General features: G+C 32.7%; 1 protein-coding gene across 2 annotated transcripts in view; it reads left to right on the plus strand.

Moving 5' to 3' along the window:
• The window catches only part of LOC127729962 (choline transporter-like protein 2), a 111059-nt gene that overhangs the window by 36495 nt on the left and 58883 nt on the right, over nt 1–15681 (plus strand). For both annotated transcript variants that reach the window (XM_052237962.1, XM_052237961.1), the window contains exons 2-5: nt 711–759; nt 1475–1548; nt 8704–8782; nt 14260–14347. In XM_052237962.1, the coding sequence (XP_052093922.1) occupies nt 711–759; nt 1475–1548; nt 8704–8782; nt 14260–14347 (290 nt within the window). The remainder of the gene's footprint in view (nt 1–710; nt 760–1474; nt 1549–8703; nt 8783–14259; nt 14348–15681) is intronic.

Genomic DNA, 15681 nt, shown 5'->3' on the forward strand with positions numbered 1-15681 from the left:
TTTTTTGCTTTCCTGTATTTTATTGATAAATGGACCAAAAAAAGGCCCAGTGAGCTTTTCTCATCACTTGGCGTATGTCATTGTCGGTCGATGTTGTCTGTTAACATTTACAAAAATCTTCTCCTCTGAAACAAATGGGCCAAATTTAAACAAACTTGGCCACACTCATCATTGGGGTATTTTGTTTGAAAAATGTGTCCAAAGACCCCACCTACCAACCAAGATGGCCGACATGGATAAAAAAAAAAGAACATAGGGGTAAAAAGCAAGTTTTGTCTATTATTTTGATAAAAGCTTTAAAAAGAGAAAATCTGACAGGGACAGCAACTTTCAGAATGGTGAGTTCTACCTAATGTCCATTTTATGTCAAACTGTCAGACAACTTCTTATAGGAGTTATTGCCCTTAAATGAATTTTACATTTTTTTTTTCATTTTTGCCTATTATCTTGAAAGCCATTATAGATGTGACAGAAATTTTAACAGCAAAAATCATCAGCAAGACATGTTATGGAACTTGGACAGCAGCTTCTTCAAGACCAAGAAATAGTTGGGTTTATCTGATTTTAATAGGTCAATCAAAAAACAATGGTTGTTCAAAAAAAATTTCATTAATTATTTATTGAAATATCTGTATCGAAATTATTCACTTTATGTGTGATATTTCAAAAATATTTGTAAGGTTTTATATGATATCATTTTCTACTTGCAGGAACTCCCTTGAAGTATGATCCAAACTTTAAAGGGCCAATCAAAAACAGGTATGTAGAAGATGATTTGTTGAACCCAAACACTCCTTTGTTGAGTAATTGGTAACTTGGTATAATAGATTGTATTTTTTCATCCGAGTTTAAATTTTTTACATAAAAATAAGAAGATGTGGTATAATTGCCAATGAGACAATTCTCCACTAGAGACCAAATGACGTAGAAGTTAACAACTATAGATTAGATCACTGTACAGCCTTCAACAATGAACAACACCCATACTACATAGTAAGCTATAAAAGGCCACTAAATGACAAATGTAAAACAATTCAAACAAGAAAACTAATGGCCTGATTTACATACAAAACCATGCACGAAAAAAAAAAAGATATACAACAACAAACGACTACTTCAGAATTACAGGCTGCTGACTTGCCTGAACAATATTCTTTTACCAGGAACTTTTATCAATTTTATAAATATAGGTTGTGATATACACATGACATATCAATGCTTCACCAGTTAATAATTTCATACTTAATTCAAATGACTTTTATACTAGATCTTAGCAGATATTTATTAGTGACTCTGTTAATCTTGGACTTTATATATCTGTTAATCTTGGACTTTATATATCTGTTAATCTTGATCTTTATAAATCATGTACAGCTATTTGCTTTGTTATTCCTGATCTTCCTGTTTCATTTACTACAGTGGGCCTACATATATTTAATTTCTGTCAATTTTGAATCTTATACATTTATTACAGATCATGTACAGATATTATCTGTTGTCTTTTATTCCTGATCTTCATTGGAGGTCTGGTTGTGGTTGCAATCTTTGGTAAGTTTTGTTCATTGGATCAACTTGAAAGATTTTCAGTAAAATATAGAAATATTTCCATGTAAAATATAAATCAAATTTTATTATTCCATTGTATGTTATTAGAATCAATAAGTGTATTCCCAATGTATACTGGCCATGTTAATCATATGCTTTTTTTTGAGAAATTGTGTTCATTTAAAAAAATCTTGAACTATATAGTCAATATGTATATATATATAAGTCTAAAGATATGCACAACGGTACTAATATAAGATGGTAATATACGAAGATGATGTTATAAATGGTGTTGACAAAGACGAAGACTATTTGTTAAGCCGAAATATTTGTCAACACGAATTATAAAATCATCTTCGTATATTACCATTTTATATTAGTACCGTTGTGCATATCTTTAGACTTATATAATTTTTTCCTTATCTGCGCAGTATCGTCTATTCTAGACCATCCGGTACATATTAAATTTGCTGGTTGGTCCTTTTTATAGACTTATATATATATATATATATATATAAGTCTAGAGATTTGCACAACGATACTAATATAAGATGGTATTATACGAAGATGTTGTTAATAAATCATGTTGACAAATATTTCGGCTTAACAAATAGCCTTCTTCAGTGTCAATTATTTTAACAATACTGATTATATGTATAAAAATAGCTCAATAATACAGGTAAGTTTTGGTCTATTGATTTAATCCAAAATCCTGAACATCATAATATAAAACAAAACTCAATACTCAAATATACATGACTGTGTATATTTACATCCCAAAATGAGTGAAAAATAAAAACTTAGTATTTTTTATTGATGCCGTTTGGATGATGTACATTTAGTTCCTTTATCCAAAAGCTTTCCCGAACCTGTCGCTGGGCATCACTCCAGTGAATGTTCTGTTCAATCACTAGGATCTTCATGTGGTTAAAGTCATCAAGTGTGTGACCAGACTGTCTCAAATGCTGAGAAACTGGGAGAAGTGGCTTCTTAGAGATATCACTCCTATGGCCGTTGAGGCGTTTGTGGAAAGGCTGCTTTGACTCACCAACATATTGGAGGCCACAAACTGAACATTCTAGGATGTAAATAACATTCATACTTTTGCAGTTAACATTGCAAAATATCTTATAGTTATTTTCGGTTGCCTTACTGTGAAAAGTTGATGAGTGATGCATCTGTAGGCAGCATTTGCAGCGTTTTTCATCACACGAATGACATTCTCCAGAAGTACTTCTATTATCAGACATTTCAGCCCGCACCAGCAGGTTACGCAGACTATTGGGTTGCCTTAAAGCTATCATGGGAGGCTCGGGAAAAATCTTGGATAGTTTGGAATTCTTTTCAACTGTTTTCCAATGCTCACGAATGCCACCGAAGCTGTTTTTGAGAGATGGGTGGTAAGTAAGAACACATGGAGTCCTTTTATTTTTCTTTTTATATTTGTATTCTAACAGTTTACTCCTTGGAATAGTTTCCGCTTTCTGAAAGCCTTTTTGGATAGTTCTGTGTTTGTAGCCCCTTCTTTTCAAGCGGGTTTCGAGTTGACGTAGTTGTTTTTTAGTTGTTTCTGAGTTGGAACATATTCGCTTGACTCTGAGTGCCTGACTGTACGGGATGCTCTTAGTACAATGAGCAGGATGGCAACTTTTAGGGGACAGATATTGGTGAGTGTCAGTAGGCTTAGAATATAGATCAGTGGATATGATGCCATCTGTGAGCGAGCTGGAGGTATCAAGGAAGGTGATTTTGGATTTAGATTTCTCATGAGTAAATTTGATACTTGGATGTATGTTGTTGGCATGAGTGATGAATGTATCTAAATCCTCGTCGCTTTTATTCCATTTCATATCCACATCATCTATAAATCTAAACCAGGAGCGGTTTTTCGATGGAAGATTCAAGGAGTTGTTTTTCTAATTTGCCCATAAATATGTTGGCATATGATGGAGCCATTTTGGTGCCCATAGCAGTTCCATTAACTTGCAGATAATGGTCTCCATCAAAAGTGAAGTTGTTGTTTTTGAGTACAAGCGTGAGCATTTTGACCAGGCATTCAGTAGGTGGATATTTCACTGGTCGGGAATTCCAAACTTCTTTACATATTTCACAGTAAGGTAACCGAAAATAACTATAAGATATTTTGCAATGTTAACTGCAAAAGTATGAATGTTATTTACATTCTAGAATGTTCGGTTTGTGGCCTCCAATATGTTGGCGAGTCAAAGCAGCCTTTCCACAAACGCCTCAACGGCCATAGGAGTGATATCTCTAAGAAGCCACTTCTCCCAGTTTCTCAGCATTTCAGACAGTCTGGTCACACACTTGATGACTTTAACCGCATGAAGATCCTAGTGATTGAACAGAACATTCACTGGAGTGATGCCCAGCGACAGGTTCGGGAAAGCTTTTGGATAAAGGAACTAAATGTACATCATCCAAACGGCATCAATAAAAAATACTAAGTTTTTATTTTTCACTCATTTTGGGATGTAAATATACACAGTCATGTATATTTGAGTATTGAGTTTTGTTTTATATTATGATGTTCAGGATTTTGGATTAAATCAATAGACCAAAACTTACCTATATTATTGAGCTATTTTTATACATATAATCAGTATTGTTAAAATAATTGACACTGAAGAAGGCTATATTTGTTAAGCCGAAATATTTGTCAACACGATTTATTAACAACATCTTCGTATAATACCATCTTATATTAGTATCGTTGTGCAAATCTCTAGACTTATATAATTTTTTTCCTTATCTGCACAGTATCGTCTATTCTAGACGATCCGGTACATAGTAAATTTGCTGGTTGGTCCTTTTTATAGACTTCTATATATATATATATATATACAGCACAAACAACATTTTCCAAAAGACAAAAAAGTGAAAAAGTATATTTTAACAAAACGCATTTGACTAACAGGTCGAACAACAAATGTTCTTAAACCCTGCTGACTGCCATTGGCGATTGCCAAATAAACGGATCACCGATGTAATAAATGGATCTTAATTGTAATGTTATACTAAACAGAAAACAATAAACTTGCGGAAAAGATGGTATTTCGCAAACAAAAGGTGCAAAGGTTTTCCGGATTTCGACAATTAATGTCTCTTCAGTGATGTTAGGAATCGAAACGGTATTTGGAAAGCCATACAATGAACCTATTTTGACTCCTCAAAATTCAAGAGTCTATTCTAAATTGAGGTAAATTGTATGGCTTTCCAAATACCGTTTCGATTCCTAACATCACTGAAGAGACATTAATTGTCGAAATCTGGATATGGTGTACAAAAACCTTTGCACCTTTTGTTTGCGATATACCATCTTTTCCGCAAGTTTATTGTTTTCTGTTTAGTATTACATTTATAATTAAGATCCATTTATTACATCGGTGATCCGTTTATTTGGCAATCGCCAATGGCAGTCAGCAGGGTTTAAGAACATTTGTTGTTCGACCTGTTAGTCAAATGCGTTTTGTTAAAATATACTTTTTCACTTTTTTGTCTTTTGAAAATGTTGTTTGTGCTGTATTTAGACCCCTCTAACAAGAAATTTGTTTTGCATGCACACGTATAAAAATTGCGGTTTTTATCCAACGCAATCATAGGTTTGAACGTTGTTTTCAATTTAGACTTGTATATATATATTTATATATATATAAGAAAATTAATATAAGATAATGACAGTTTCAATTCATCACTTTTACTCGCGCTTTCACTGCTTTCACAGATCTTCAGGTAATGTGACTTGTATACATAAATGTTATAAAACAATTGATTGACGTTAACAATAGTATGACGTTAACAAATACAAGGGAGACTACTAATGTCATTTTTAAATTGGAGTAAAGTCTTTAAAATGTTTCGTAAAAATCAAAATATTATTTATCGTTTAATCCCGGGTTGAGAATGTTTATGAATAATTCTTCTTTCTTCTTCCGGAGAAAATCATTTTGACGATTGACCATATACAACGGAAATATTTTAAATCGTCCATTAGAACAACGATGGAAATGGTCGTTAGCCCTGATGATTGTTAAATCTTCATGGTTGGTTTGCTGTCTATGTACAGTCATTCTAGTCCGCAGTTCTGTTTTTGTCTCTCCAATATAAAATTCCTCACAATTTGAACATATGAGAGAATAAATGACGTTTGAACTTTTACAAGACATACTTTGTTTGACTGTGAAATGCTTTCCATTTTTTAAATAAATTGAACTTTCTTCTATTTAATCTGGACATGTCATACATCGTTTATCGGTACATTTTCTAACAATAGGCAAAGTTTCATTAAAGTCGAATTTTGAAGATGTTAAATATCGTTTTAGACTTTTTGACTGTCTTTTACTGTTGATAATCTTCTTTTTTTGTAATACTTTGTCCATTTTTTCACTTTTGTGTAAATTATTTTCAATTTGTCGCATGAAACTAAATATATCATAATCTCGTGGGTTATATGTTGTGACAAACGGGATAATTTTGTCTAAACTGTTTGATGATTCTTAGGTTGTTTCGGATCGCCGTGATTCTGTAATGACTGGTCCTTTTATCAGTGCCTTTTGAATTCCGTAATCTATCACTTGTTCCGGATATTGCTGCTTTTTAGCTCACCTGGCCCGAAGGGCCAAGTGAGCTTTTCTCATCACTTGGCGTCCGTCATCGTCGTCGTCGTCGTCGTCGTTAGCTTTTTACAAAAATCTTCTCCTCTGAAACCACTGGGCCAAATTTAACCAAACTTGGCCACAATCATCATTAGGGTATCTAGTTTAAAAAATGTGTCCAATGACCCCGCCAACCAACCAAGATGGCCGCCATGGCTAGAAATAGAACATAGGGGTAAAATGTAGATTTTGGCTTATATCTCTGAAACCAAAGCATTTAGAGTAAATCTGACATAGGGTAAAACTGATTATCAGGTCAAGATCTATCTTCTGTAATTTTTCAGACAAATCTGACAACCTCTTGTTGGGTTGCTGCCCCTGAATTGGTAATTTTAAGGAAATTTTGCAGTTTTTGGTTATTATCTTGAATATTATTATAGATAGAGATAAACTGTAAACAGCAATAATGTTCAGCAAAGTAGGATCTACAAATAAGTCAACATGACCAAAATTGTCAGTTGACCCCTTTAGGAGTTATTGCCCTTAATAGTCAATTTTTACCAATTTTTTGTAAATTTTTGTAAGATTTACAAAAATCTTCTTCTCTGAAACTACTGAGACAAATTTAACCATACTTGGCCATAATCATTATTAGGGTATCTAGTTTAAAAAATTTGTCCGATGACCCCGCCTTCTAACCATCATGGCCGACTTGGTTAAAAATAGAACATAGGGGTAAAATGCAGTTTTTGGTTTATATCTCTGAAACTAAAGCATTTAGAGCAAATCTGACAGGTGGCAAAAATGTTCATCAGATTTAAATTTATCTGCCCTGAAATTTTCAGACGAATCCAACAACCCGTTGTTGGGTTGCTGCCCCTGAGTTAGTAATTTTACAAAAATTTTGCAGTTTTTTGTTATTATCTTAGATATCATTATAATATCTAATATCTAATACTATTAATTATGATTTTAACCTTATTTTACATGATTTCCAAAGCATCAGTAAATACAGGTGAGCGACACAGGCTCTTGAGAGCCTCTAGTTTAAATACTCTTTTAATTCTTCCAATCTTTTATTGCGTAATAGTTCTGTACTTGTAATGGTAATTATTCTTGACGCTAGATTAAAAGGTATATTTAATTTTACATGTTTTGGATGATTTGAGTAAAAATTTAAATACATATGTGTATCGGTGTCTTTAGAAAAGATATCTGTGACAATTTCATTGTCTTCCGTTATAAGTACTAAAATATCCAAAAACGGCATTTTGTTGACATTTCTGTTAATTGTGAAACGAATATGTGGGTTTAAAGAATTTAAATCAGAATGAAAATCTGAGACAGATATATCCGAATTCCAAATTATAAAACAATCGTCAAGAAATTGTTTCCAGTTTTGACGTAGGTAAATGGCAAAGTCATTTCCGTATTTATGGTCCATTTTTTCGTATAATAATTGTTCCAAATATCCAAGTACTAAAGTGGCGTATGAAGGCGCCATTTTAGTACCCATAGCTGTTCCTTTTTTCTGATGATAGTATGTGCCGTCAAAGTAAAAAATATTTCTTTCTAATATAAGTTTCAAAGATGCAAGGATAAATTCTTTTGTTAATCTGTTTTCAATGACGTTTTCCGTATTTTCTAACCAATATTGTACGGCTGTAATTCCTAAGTCATGTGGGATATTTGTGTAAAGACTGACAATATCAAAAGTAATGAGTTCTGAATTAGGATTTACAGTTGTTGGTAGATGATTTAAAAATTCCAAATCGTCTCGTATAAAACTAGGAACTTCACGACATAAAGGTTTAATCACAATGTCTATAAAATGTCTTAAATTCTGTGTGACGCTGTTGGGTCCGCCCACAATAGGTCGAAATTTTAAATCATTTGGTCTTAAAAGTTCGATGAATTCACTGTTTTGTTCTGATACCGCATTTGAAATTTCCTCACTTTTGTGAATTTTAGGTAAACTATAGAAATAGCTTTCTGAAAATTTAGAGTTTGAAATGTAATCTATCTCTTCTTTATACAATTCAGTCTTATGTTTATCTAGTAACTTTTTAATCATTGTACTTGTTTGTTTGTCCATTTTTTTATCTGTCACCTCATAAAACATTTCATCTTGTAACATATTTAAAATTTTATCTCGGTAATACTCACGGTCCATGATTACAACCGCATTCCCTTTATCCGCTTATATATATATACACTACTAAATTTTATTTAATTCCAAAATATTTCACTTTTGTATCTCCAATATAAAGTATAGATTTTGTTTTGCATTTTACTTGTACAACACTATACCTTCATAAAAATGCTAAAGGGTCAGGAGAAAGCAGGTATAAATTTTGGCAAATGAAATGCAAGATAGAATTTTCAGGAAAATTATCTAAACTTATTTTTGAAGAATCATATGTAGAATGAGCATTTCAGAATAAGTTTAAAAATTTTTTTTAATCCCAAACAATGCAGTTGTTTGAAAAATTTTGTTTCATTGTCTTAAAAGGGAGATAATCTATTCAAGTATTTCTCTTTGCAGCTTTTAAATATGGAGATCCCAAACTGTTGTTGTATCCAGTGAACTCAGACAATGAGCTTTGTGGTTATGGAAAACATATGTAAGTCTTATCCTTTCAAAGATAATTAAATTTTCTGATTTTCAAACTGTTAATCATTAATGAGGTTTTTCTCTCACCTTGACAGGGTAAAAAAGCAAGACTAAGGCCTGTTCTTTTCTGCATTGGCTGTGGTGTCAACAATTTGTTAAAGTTTGTGATTTGGTCAGTTTGAAAGGAACCACTTATGGTAAATCAGCAATATTTGGTATGCAGTTGAATTAGTATTTTCACATCTTATTACTATGAAGATTATTTCGCTCGGCTGCCTCAGTCATGGTTTATTGACTTTAATACAATTGCTTAATAGTTTAAATGTTAAAAGTTTGTGATTAGGTCAGTTTAAGAAGAACCACTAATAATGATACAATGAAATGTGGTATGCAGTTGTAGCAGCATGGCACATCTCAATTACTTGAGATTATTTAACCCTCACCCCTCATGTCATGACTTTGAACTTTTTGCTTAGTTTACATGTTGAAGTTTGTGATTAGGTCAATTTAAGGGCAACCACTTATGCTAAGTCAATAATATTTAGTATACAGTCATATAAGTATTTGCACATTTCATTTCCACAGAGATTTTTTGGCCCTGAGGCCTCTGTCATGGTCTATTGAATAGTTTACATGTTCAACTTTGTGATTAGGTCAGTTTTAGGGGAACCACTTACGATAAGACAATGGTATTTGGTATGAGGTTGTACTATCATTTCCACACAGATTATGTGGCCAAGCGCCCTCAGTCATGGTATATTGACTTTTGCAACTTTATTTGCATAGTTGTTTAAGATAAACACTCAATGGTAAGTGAATGATATTTGGTAAGAAGTTGTATTAGCATTAGCATTTCCATGGAGCTTATATTGCTCTGCCCCCTAAGTCATGGTACAATGATTGTGGAACTTTTGCTTAGTTTACATGTTGAAGTTGGTGATTAGGTAAGTTTAATTAGAAACCACTTATGATATGTCAATGATATTTTGGTATGCAGTTGTATTAGCATTGGCACATCTTATTTCCATAGAAATTATTTTGCTGTGTACCTTTAGTCATGGTTCATTGACTTTGAATATTTTGCATATTTTACATGTTATTCAAAGTATTGCTATTTTGATTTCAACAGTTGCATTTTACTATCAAGATTACATTTAGGTGAGATATATCTCTGTCTCAACAGTTTATTATAGTTGACAAGATTGAATAAAAGAAACTTTGAAGAATAAAATTTTTAGCTACTGTTTTCATTTTTGAAATTTTAAAGATTAATGATTTTCAAATTCACAAGTTCTGTTGCCTTTGAATGTAATTTAAATGTTATTGCAAACCAAAAGAAACTCTTCCACTTCTGTCATCATTGAACAGATTGAAAATATATTATTGATATTGAATAAATACAACATCACATGAAGTTTTTTGAGTTGAAACATGTGTTTCCATCTATTTAGAAAACATTTTTTTACTCTGGTAAATGAATCAATGAGTGATGGATTTCCCTAAAGAAGTAATTTAAAGGTCCCAATGAGTAAACTACACAGAGAACAATAGCTATTGTATTTATTCAATTTAATTTTAGTTTAAACATATTTTATTTGCTCAAAGCAAAAAAGGATCAGACACAAGTAAAACATACTTATAAACTTTTAGCTACCGCTTTACAAGCAGAACCAAATACAATGAAAGTCCCAACTATGTATTGGCTTCCGAAGCTACACAAAACACCTTACAAATATAGATTCATTTCGTCTTCAAGCCATTGTTCCACTACTAAATTGTCTATTCTTCTTACCAGTACACTTGGTACAATCAAAAACCTGATAATAAATTGTTCAAATAAGGCCTTCGAAAATAGTGGAATTAATTACTTTTGGAGTGTCAAGAACTCGTTGGAAGTACTTGATAAATTGCATGCATATATTGGTGATTTTGAATCTGTTCAAAGTTTTGATTTTTCTACCCTATATACCACATTGCCTCACATTCTCATTAAGAAAAAATTCACACACCTAATTAAATGGGCATTTAAAAAGTCAGAATGTGAATATATATGTTCAAACTCTTTTAGGTCATTTTTTAGTAGCAATAAACAAAAAAACTATGTCAATTGGACATGCTTTGATACTATATATGCCCTTGAATTTTTACTAGATAACATTTTTGTTCGCTTTGGAGATTCCGTATATCGTCAGGTTATCGGAATTCCAATGGGGACTAACTGTGCACCACTTATTGCGGACCTTTTTTTGTATTGCTATGAGTTACAATTTATGACAAAAATCAGTAAAGACCCATCGAAACAACATCTGATACACAAATTTAATAATACTTTTAGATATTTGGATGATATTTTGGCTCTCAATAATGACGACTTCAGTATGTATACTAAAGAAATTTATCCTGTTGAACTTACTTTAAATAAAGCTAATACTAACAATGACCACTGCCCTTTCCTCGATCTTGATATCTATATCATTAACGGAAAGCTTAATACTAAAATATATGATAAAAGAGATGATTTTTCATTTCCTATCGTTAATTATCCATTTTTAGATGGTGACGTTCCCTTGTCACCATCTTACGGTGTTTATATATCTCAACTTGTACGATTCGCTCGTGTATGTAACAATGTTTTAGATTTTAACGAGAGAAATGTATGTATTACTGAAAAATTATTACACCAGGGTTTTCGATATCACAAACTAGTCAAAACATTTACTAAATTTTATCATCGGTATAAGGACATCATTCGTAAATATAGCTCAACATGCAGACTTCTTATACGTTCAGGTATTTCACATCCAATTTTTTATGGAAATATTCTTTATAAAGCACAAAAATGTCAGTATTCACCTCTGAAACTAACAAAACCTTTAAATAGACTTATTAAGAAGGGATATAGTTACGATACTGTTGTCAGGTCATTAAAGATTGCATATTTTGGCGTTGATATTGATTCACTTATAAGGTCTTTGCATCTGCACTAAACACATTTATTTAAAAACCAGTTGTTGGCATGACACGGGTTATGTTCTTCTCATATATGTTATGATGGTATGATACTAAACCCCTAACGGGAAGGATTGTGCCTGATATTCATATGATGAAGACATAATCTTTCAATCAGTTTAATTGAAGTCTGGAGCTGGCATGTCAGTTAACTGCTAGTAGTCTGTTGTTATTTATGTATTATTGTCATTTTGTTTATTTTCTTTGGTTACATCTTCTGACATCAGACTCGGACTTCTCTTGAACTGAATTTTAATGTGCGTATTGTTATGCGTTTACTTTTCTACATTGGCTAGAGGTATAGGGGGAGGGTTGAGATCTCATAAACATGTTTAACCCCGCCGCATTTTTGCGCCTGTCCCAAGTCAGGAGCCTCTAGCCTTTGTTAGTCTTGTATTATTTTTAATTTTAGTTTCTTGTGTACAATTTGGAGTTTAGTATGACGTTCATTATCACTGAACTAGTATATATATTTGTTTAGGGGCCAGCTGAAGGACGCCTCCGGGTGCGGGAATTTCTCGCTGCATTGAAGACCTGTTGGTGGCCTTCTGCTGTTGTCTGTTCTGTGGTCGGGTTGTTGTCTCTTTGACACATTCCCCATTTCCATTCTCAATTTTATTATAAAGTCTTCTCCACAATACAATATATATAACAATACAAATTGAACATGAGCATGCATCATATAATATAAACAACATAAATATAACTAAATTATACTGAAAAAAGGAGAGGGAATGAGGAAAGAACGACAGAGATTAGGATGATGATGATAATGATGATGATGTGCGTTTTACCTATGCTGATACTATACTACGAGGAATCGTTTTGATCTCTTTATAAAATTGAATACTTGTTTAACAATTTGCACATTTTGATCATAGGAAAGAGTTTCTTTCCAAAAACCAATAGTTTTAAGTCCAACTCGCAGCCTTCGGGAAGCCAGCTGAGACCATTAAAAAGAAAAGCCCTTTCATTTATTCAATGGGACAATAGAACTGACAAAAGTTTAAATAGAATGAACAATAGGAGATGAATCTGTGGAAAAGTTTCATTTGGTTCACAATAAATATAGGAATGTGTTACTGAATACTAACTTATTTTTGCGTATACTTTTTAGCTCACCTGGCCCTAAGGGCCAAGTGAGCTTTTCTCATCACTTGGCGTCCGTCGTCCGTCGTCGTTAGCTTTTTACAAAAATCTTCTCCTCTGAAACCACTGGGCCAAATTTAACCAAACTTGGCCACAATCATCATTAGGGTATCTAGTTTAAAAAATGTGTCCGATGACCCCGCCAACTAACCAAGATGGCCGCCATGGCTAAAAATAGAACATAGGGGTAAAATGTAGATTTTGGCTTATATCTCTGAAACCAAAGCATTTAGAGTAAATCTGACAAGAGTAAAACTGATTATCAGGTCAAGATTTATCTGCCCTGACATTTTCAGACAAATCCGACAACCTGTTGTTGGGTTGCTGCCCCTGAATTGGTAATTTTAAGGAAATTTTGCAGTTTTTGGTTATTATCTTGAATATTATTATAGATAGAGATAAACTGTACACAGCAATAATGTTCAGCAAAGTAAGATCTACAAATAAGTTGACATGACCAAAATTGTCAGTCGACCCCTTTAGGAGTTATTGCCCTAAATAGTCAATTTTTAACAATTTTTCGTAAATTTTTGTAATCTTTTACAAAAATCTTCTTCTCTGAAACTACTGAGACAAATTTAACCATACTTGGCCATAATCATTATTAGGGTATCTAGTTTAAAAAATTTGTCCGATGACCCCGCCTTCCAACCATCATGGCCGACTTTGTTAAAAATAGACCATAGGGGTAAAATGCAGTTTTTGGTTTATATCTCTGAAACTAAAGCATTTAGAGCAAATCTGACAGGTGGCAAAAATGTTCATCAGATTTAGATTTATCTGCCCTAAAATTTTCAGACGAATCCGACAACCCGTTGTTGGGTTGCTGCCCCTGAGTTAGTAATTTTACAAAAATTTTGCAGTTTTTTGTTATTATCTTAGATATCTTTATAATATCTAATATCTAATACTATTAATTATGATTTTAACCTTATTTTACATGATTTCCAAAGCATCAGTAAATACAGGTGAGCGACACAGGCTCTTGAGAGCCTCTAGTTTGCATTTAGCTCTTTCTGGTCGATTTTGCAGTAATTAATTTTTCAGGATTGTCACCTCAAATTCATAGTGTATTAAATAAAGAACATCCATGTTTGACATGTTAGGGATAATTTATATTCAGTTGTATTTCTACTCATAAATCGAGGAAATTGTTTGGTTTACAATATTGTGTATCATATTTTCACTTACAGAACAAATTCTTAGGATTAGTAACTCTTTGATGAGTTTCTAATCACCCCAGTTATTAGAGCATAATAAATACAGTATGGAGCTGATTGAAGTTGTTTAAGATATTAAATTTTTGTTCAAACTATTTTTCGATTTTAGAGGGAAGAATTATCTGTTTTTCTTCGACCTTGTTTCTTGTGGTAGAATGGGGGTAGGAGTATTCGTTACTGGATGTCCCACACCTCAGGTAAGGTATAATATTAACAAAAGAAGGTGTGGGGTAAACATCAATGAGACAGCAACCTTACAACATGAAAAAAACCTAATAGACATCTAGAGTTCAACATACAGTTTTCAACTATAGACAGGCGTCTTTTCAAAATGTAAAACTTTAACACTTTCATCACTGATTTTATATTTTCCACGGGTTTCTGTGGCCTAGGATAATTTGCATGCGCCAATTGCCCAGCCTAAATTAATTTCGTGACCGGTGCTCCGAGAAAAGTTGCAACTTGAAATATATGCTGTAACTCGAGAACACAAGCAGACAGACATGTGAACCTACTGACGGGAGTACAATAATCCCGTTTTCAGGGGTCTCCTCCTGCCCTCCCGTTGAAGAGAAAAAAATCCCGTGTATAAAATATTTCATGAATGAAAATTTCAGGTGCCATTTTTTTTACTACAATGTTTACAAATGTTTGTTATTGAAGACGAAAAAACCAGAGAGTACCGAACATATCCGGTGTAACTGACAATTACCTGATTTATACACAACACGTGTTGATTTTTACCTGGCGGCTAATTACATGTAACAAGTGAAAATAGTTTGATTGCATAATAAACAGGTGTCAGCTCAGGTGATAGAATATTAATTAATCAATTTGGCTTCTGTCTATGGCACATGCAATGGATGATTAAAGGGAAATACCGGCAATGATCAGCTGATGATAGAAAAGACATTTGAAAAGTGGAATGTTGTTGTCAAAACATTATTGCCTATATTGGAAGGTTTTGAAGCCGAAAAAACATTTAATTAACTTTCAACTCATTAAAAAAACAAAAAATCTACCTATTTCGCACTCCAATGCGTACATTAAAGGATTTTCATCATGCTCAACAAGATCCAAACTGACAGCAGAAAACATTGACTCAAAGACAATTCACAGCATCCTGAGTATAAAAATCAACAAACTGTTACCAGGATCAGGATTACTTTATGTATTTAGTGCAGAGTCAAGTTTATTGAAAGCAGCCAAGTCAGCTTGTACAGTTGTACTTCTTACATGACCCAGTGTCAAAAGACCAGTGATTCAGTTATTAAATAATATTTGTCAATGGTATATAGACATTGATTTAGCTAAAAATAGTAAAATATTTTACACTGTTTGAGTCTTTAAGTTTTCTAGAAAAATGACTTTCTAAATGCTTTGTTATTGTTTGTTATTTTTTTTTTCATCTTTTTATCATGTTATAAATGTATAGCATATTTCTTTCTTATTTATCTATTCCAATGATATTAAATACAAATAAAAGGAGATGGAGACATGAATACAAATCTATACACAAAGAAAAGGTCAT

This window comes from Mytilus californianus, unplaced genomic scaffold (genome assembly GCF_021869535.1).
Source record: "Mytilus californianus isolate M0D057914Y unplaced genomic scaffold, xbMytCali1.0.p SCAF_2, whole genome shotgun sequence".
Taxonomy (NCBI): Eukaryota; Metazoa; Mollusca; class Bivalvia; order Mytilida; family Mytilidae; genus Mytilus; species Mytilus californianus.